This window comes from Quercus robur, chromosome 10, assembly GCF_932294415.1.
Source record: "Quercus robur chromosome 10, dhQueRobu3.1, whole genome shotgun sequence".
NCBI lineage: Eukaryota > Viridiplantae > Streptophyta > Magnoliopsida > Fagales > Fagaceae > Quercus > Quercus robur.
In genome coordinates, this window is record NC_065543.1 from 50986577 (window position 1) to 50993518 (window position 6942).

General features: G+C 40.7%; 1 protein-coding gene and 1 pseudogene across 1 annotated transcript; both read right to left on the bottom strand.

The window, feature by feature from the left end:
* Positions 1–284: 284 nt before the first annotated feature.
* LOC126704322 (probable beta-D-xylosidase 5) lies at positions 285–2197 on the bottom strand (annotated as a pseudogene).
* Positions 1923–6532, bottom strand: LOC126703556 (GRAS family protein RAD1-like). The gene is given in 3 exon segments (XM_050402517.1): positions 1923–3124; positions 3126–3229; positions 5808–6532. Coding segments are annotated over 3 exon segments (1608 nt in total). The 5' UTR covers positions 6505–6532; the 3' UTR covers positions 1923–2317.
* Positions 6533–6942: the final 410 nt, after the last annotated feature.

Consider the following 6942-nt stretch of genomic DNA (forward strand, 5'->3'; position numbering starts at 1 on the left):
GAGATGAAGTGTCCTGCATTTTTCAAGAATATTCACATTTTACACGTGGTGTCTACACAAGGAGTGGAAATTTTTAGGGTGATACATTCACGATTCTTTTGATAGGAAAGCATGCACATTCCTCATTTCACGTAACATTTACTTATGTTGCAAATTTTCTGTTATAATGTGAACGTATTTGAAAATATAATTTAATGGACTACAATTTTTCCAAAGTTTACAGTTTTTAGATTGTGAAATACATGAAATTATTATGACAGTGAACCTAATGAATTGGTTCACTGTCAAAAGATAGCTTTGATGTTCTCATTTTCCTTGGCAAAAGAAATGTCAATGCCACCTGCTGACATGATCACAAGAATAACGGGTCCTTTAGCAATCTTAGCCAATTGGTTGATAAGCTGAGTTTGATAACCAGGTAAGAGAAGATACTCCCTATCCAAGCTCTCTGCCTCAACTGATAAGTCCAATCCAGCCAAAATTATAGTAGCATCAGCGTTCTTTGCTGCTTTCAATGGCTGCTGGGAATATCAAATTCTCGTTCTTGCATGCAATGTCACCACAACCCATTTCATATTTCACTGTTCCGAATGCAGAAAAACCATCAATTGGAGAGCTGTATTGGCATGGAATACTAGCAGAAAAATCACAGAAAATTAAACCATAAAATTTTTTCCCGGTTCCTGCATAATTTCCAATCATAGATGTGGTAGCATTGTTGGCATGTGGTCCAACCACTGCTACGGTCTTAAATTTTCTATGATCTGAAGGCAAAGTTTCACTATCATTCTTAAGAAGAACAATTCCTTCTCTTGCTGCTTCTGCTGCTAATTCAATGTGTTCATTGGAACACTGCTTCTGCTGCTAATTCACTGTCTTCATTGGAACACACATTTTCTATGCTAAGTACGAGTCTAAAGAAGGGCTTCCATAAAAAAAACCAAGCCTCATAAGAACAATATAGAGGTAATTTAATGACTTGTCTATGTCTCCCTCAGCCTTCCCTTGCTTTGCTGCATTTTGAGTGAAGCTGGTGTATAGTACTCTCCACAATCCATATCCAAGCCTAAATGAAGATAGCTAAGATTAATAAATTTTAAAAGAGAATTAAAAAAAAAAAAACAAAAGAACTATTTTAAAGCCATAAAAGACTAGCCTGCTTTTAGCACTTGTGCAACAGCATCCTCTTTGGTGTTACCAAGCCACTTGTGATCATCGACCATTACTTCTATAGAATCGCAATCTGAATCTATATCTACCCAATAACAAAATGCATTGTTTTATCAAAATGACAATTTAGCAAGGGTTTAAGGTTATGGAAATTAGAATATGGTTTAAATTAATACCCGTGAAGATTCCATTCTCCTCTAATGGTATCTCTTAATAACTTGGGATTGGCACAAGTTGGTATGAGGTTTACACACGACTTAAGTGCACATTAGACTGCTAACATCACTATCTTTAACTGGCTTGGTATCAATCAACCCCAAGCTAGTTGTCAACATCATAGGTAGAATAATGCTTGCAACATGAGGAAACCTTGAGATGTCTATGATTCAAATTTGTGACATTCTGAGTTACCTTGACATCTTGCAAGCTCCAAGCATAGTTGGTAGCAAACGTGCATTTGAAATCTAAATACACTTGACATAGAATGCTATTAGAAGGATACTTGGCACAAAATTAGAGTACAATTAGAATCTAATTTGTATTTTTTGATTGAAGTGAGTGGTGCAATTAGAAATTAAAAAAAGAAGAGGCAGCTTTTAAGCAAGCATGGGAGAGCATGTAAAGGGGCTATTCTCAATGAAAAGTGGTGCATCGTGCAACTTTATCATAGATATTGGGAGACAATATGCAAAAATCACTGCTTCACATTTCTATTTTACAATTACATGGCTTCAGAAAATAAGAGAGCCAATTACAATAAATTTTGGTCAGTAAAAGAATCTAAAAGAAATTGAACCCCGCTGCTAACATGTACAATTGAACCCTGTCTATTAGCACACCAAACTCCCAATACTTCTCTTTATTATTGCATTGTCCAATCATCTGAACAGCTCACGTTCAAACTCAAATAACTTATTTTCAACCCAAATTCACTGTTTGAAACTCATGACTGAATTGGGTATTGCTAGGTGGCATCCATGTAGCCTGTGATTCAATTTATTTAATTACACAGCTGCTCATTTTCCATGATATTTGCATCTTTTTATTAGATTTTTTTTTTTTTTTTTTTTTTTTTTTTTTTAAACTATCAATTGCATAAAAAGTATCTTATGAGAGCTACCTCATGAAATAGTTTCGCAAGATAATTTCACGGCTGTGAGTTAACACTTCGGCAAGAAGCTGCAACAATTAGCTTAGATTTCCAACCAAGCACCAAGCAACCCTTGTCTTCCACAATGGTATGACCTTCAAAAGTCTTATTCTGCTCAAGCCATTGCTTGGCCGGAGCCATCAGCTTAGTAGCTTGAAATCCTGCCCGGCTCAGCCTCCTACGCCACTGGTCCACCCTCTCATGCCTCTCCATCCTTGCTGATCCCTCACAACTCACAATGTTCTTTATCTCCTCAGAAAAGTAGAATTGTTCCATCTTGGCCCGCTTTGTGTCATATTTAGGTTGCATGGCATCCCGGGAGTCAAAAATTGCAGAGTAATAGTGCAGTGCTTCCATAAATCTCCCAAGAAAGAAAGGCCCATTGTGGCTTGAATCCTGCTCAACAAGTACTAAAACCTTTGGAGAGAGCTTGTGAATTATCTGCAGAACTGAATTAAGAGCCCCTCTACTTTCTTTAACTACACAATGCAGTTGAAGGATGCTATTGACAATGAAAACCTCACCATCAAACAGTTTGATGTCTTCAGGCTGAAGATTTTCAAAGTTGCTTTCCACCACTGAGAACTCAAAGTTTATTCCCATGATTTCAGCAAAGGTCTTGAGCTCTACCCCAATGGTTTGGAATCTATCAACAGCAAGGCCAACACTAGTTATTCGGAGACGGCAAGGTGGCTGATCAGCACGGTTGGCAAGGCTGTTAATCAATGCACGCCACTGGTGGCCATGTGCCAAACCTAGTGTCATGCCCAAATCCACTACATGAAAAAAAGACTCTCCCTCAAAAGGCTTCCAGTATTGTTTCATTGGCCACAAAGTGGCCAAATTGAATATGTGGGCAATTTTCAAAAACAAGGCTTAAAGCCTCTTCCTTTTTATCTGAGATGGAAACTGATGGGACTGACGAACTCACCATCTGATGAGACTGACGAACTCACCTTTCTTGGACGACCTCATCGAGACCGACGAGGCTGTCCTCTAAGACGAACTAACCACATCCATATCACTGACGAAGGTAACAAAATCATTCAATACAGCCAATAATGTCCCGAGCGGTTACAAGACCAGCTGTACAGACCGTTGGATGCCTCATTAAGGCACACATTATTGAGCATAAGGCGTTACCAAGAGAGACATTAAAGCCACATTAACTACCATAACGGCTAGGGGCTGTGGAAGCATATATAAAGCCCTCACAGCACCAATACAAGGTACACAGACACATCTCAAAGCATTTCTAGTTATTCTAATACTTTGTTATTTCCTCAAAGTTCTCTTATACTGACTTTGGCATCGGAGACGTTGTGGCAGACACCACACCGGTGTCCCCCTTAAAGAAGCTATCTTACCATTTCCACAGTGACACTGACGAGGATACGGCTCCATCTGGACGAACCTACAAGACTGACGATTTGCACTTCATCAGTTTGGCGCCGTCTGTGGGAACGATATTTTCAGATTCATATTTGAAAACGTAGTTTCCATCAACTTCTACGTTCAGATAGAACCCAATCCAGATTCCGCAGCCTTGGCCCAGCAAGTTCAAGCTCTTACAGCCACCATTGAAGAACTCACCAAACAAAATCAGGAAATGAAGCTACGGCTTCAACAGGTTCAGCGGGCTCAACATGAGGAGAATCGATCCAAGGATAACGTGGAAGGAGAAGGGGATAGCCATAGGAGGAGCATTCATCAAAGACCAACTACTCCAGATGAACAGAATTCAAACCTCCTTCGAGAGATGAGGATGGAGATGGACGAACTGAGAAACGCCATCAAGGAAAAGACAGACCGAAGCGTAGACAGAATGGTAAGGGTAACAGATTCACCCTTCACCGCGGCGGTACTTCAATGCCCCGTGCCGTCAAAGTTTCGTTTACCTCAGCTTGAGTCGTTCGACGGACTCAGAGACCCTCAAGATCACCTTAATACCTTCAAGACGACGCTAGGTCTTCAACAGCCACCTGACGGGATATTGTGTCGTTCCTTTCCCACCACTCTCAAAGGAGCTGCAAGAGAATGGTTCACAAAGTTGCCGACGTCATCCGTGGACAACTTTGAGCAATTGAGCAATGCCTTCTTGCGTCATTTCATAGGGGGGCAGCGTCCAAAGAGGTCGGCAGACCACTTGCTCACCATTAGACAGAGAGAAAAGGAAACCCTAAGGTCGTACGTGAAATGCTTTACTCGGGAGACTCTAGAGGTGGACGAAGCTGATGACAAGGTGCAACTGACGAAGCCAAAACTGGTTAAGTAACAAGATTCCGCCTGGATGGATGTAAGTTACTGACGAAGCCAAAACTGGCTAAGTAACAAGATTCAATCTGGACGGATGTAAGTTACTGACGAAGCCAAAACTGGCTAAGTAACAAGATTCCGCCTGGACGGATGTAAGTTACTAACGAAGCCAAAAATGACAAGATCCCTTCAACGGGTGTAAGTCACAAAAAAACTGGCTAAGTAACAAGATTCCGCCTAGACGGATGTAAGTTACTGACGAAGCCAAAACTGGCTAAGTAACAAGATTCCGCCTGGACGGATGTAAGTTACTGACAAAGCCAAAACTGGCTAAGTAACAAGATTCCGCCTAGACGGATGTAAGTTACTGACGAAGTCAAAATTGGCTAAGTAACAAGATTTCGCCTAGACGGATGTAAGTTACTGACGAAGCCAAAACTAGCTAAGTAACAAGATTCCGCCTGGACGGATGTAAGTTACTGACGAATCCAAAACTGGCTAAGTAACAAGATTCCGCCTCGACGGATGTAAGTTACTGACGAAGCCAAAACTGGCTAAGTAACAAGATTCCGCCTGTAAGTTACTGACGTCCTCAAGATTTCTTTGTCTACGTCAAGGTTCCCCAAAGTCGCTCCAGTTGGGTGCTTGACGAGGAAACCTTTCATCTTCTGGTGGTCGTCATAACACGTCACGGCGACCACAGAACCTGGGGGGCATCTGATGGGACTGACGAACTCACCATCTGATGAGACTGACGAACTCATCTTTCTTGGACGACCTCATCGAGACCGACGAGGCTGTCCTCTGAGACGAACTAACCACATCCATATCACTGACGAAGGTAAAAAAATCATTCAATACAGCCAATAATGTCCCGAGCGGTTACAAGACCAGCTGTACAGACCGTTGGATGCCTCATTAAGGCACACATTATTGAGCATAAGGCGTTACCAAGAGAGACATTAAAGCCACATTAACTACCATAACGGCTAGGGGCTGTGGAAGCATATATAAAGCCCTCACAGCACCAATACAAGGTACACAGACACATCTCAAAGCATTTTTAGTTATTCTAATACTTTGTTATTTCCTCAAAGTTCTCTTATACTGACTTTGGCATCGGAGACGTTGTGGCAGACACCACACCGGTGTCCCCCTTAAAGGAGCTATCTTACCATTTCCACAGTGACACTGACGAGGATACAGCTCCATCTGGACGAACCTACAAGACTGACGATTTGTACTTCATCAGAAACATCCATTATGTTCATCATGGGTGGTGTTGCAAAGCCAAGACCTCCTCCAAGTGGCTGAACCAGAGAAAGCCTTTCAGCAAGACCTTGGACAAAGCAAGAAGCTACACGCTGAAAGGAAGAGCCAAAGACTAAAGCACAAGTTCTAAGCTGAGATAGTAAAGCTGAGGCATGTGACCTGTCTCGACAAGCCACAGCTTCAGCACAACCAAAGAGAAGTCTAACCAGCCTCATACCATCAGCACTCTCATCTTCTTCAGGATCACTTTCTTCAGCAATATTGATGATGGCTTCTGCCGCCTCTTCAACAGCCTCAGCTGCAAGGTATCTTAGATTATAAGTCCATATATGATCACGAAACTGCAGCTTCGACAAGTTATTGAAGCTGCCTGTGCGGCTAATGCTGGGGCTGTTATAAGTACAAAAGTTGATTCCATCACTATATTGACTGCTATAACTATCTATGGAATCAGCAATACTTATACTTCTTTTCAGCTTCTTTCTATCCCTGGTTTCCTCTGGGAAGGGGAGGTCCAAGGTAGAATCACTGTTATCCGATATAGGTAGATATTGATAAGGATAGCAAGCCCTGGCTGAAAGACACATATTATGTGCACTCACAACTTCATAACTTTCATTATTATATAACTGATTTAAGCGGAGTGGAGGAGCCATTTGTTGAATCTATATTCCTTACTGTCTTTCTGAATAATTATTCAACAAAGCTCTGAAAGAAATTTTCATCAGGTAAGCATGGTATTTGTGACAAACTTACTTTCCTTGTTGATATCGACAACAGGTTTATCCGCGTACACATGACTACATATGTTGATCTAACCATTGGATTCTATGTTTTTTTATGTTATTATACATGCATGTCAAATTTTATTTATAATTTTATACTTCAAAAACTTGAAATTTAAACACTTAGTTGATGACATAGTTATTAATCTCTGGTTTTCTTGAAATTTTGCAAGCATGAAATATATAAAAAGAAAATGTAATCTAACATTGGATTCCTTTCAAAATTCACATATAGTAAAAAGATATTGAGTGGAATTGTAATCATTGACTATAACCAAGTTTGTATCTAAATTTTGTCCTAGAAATAAA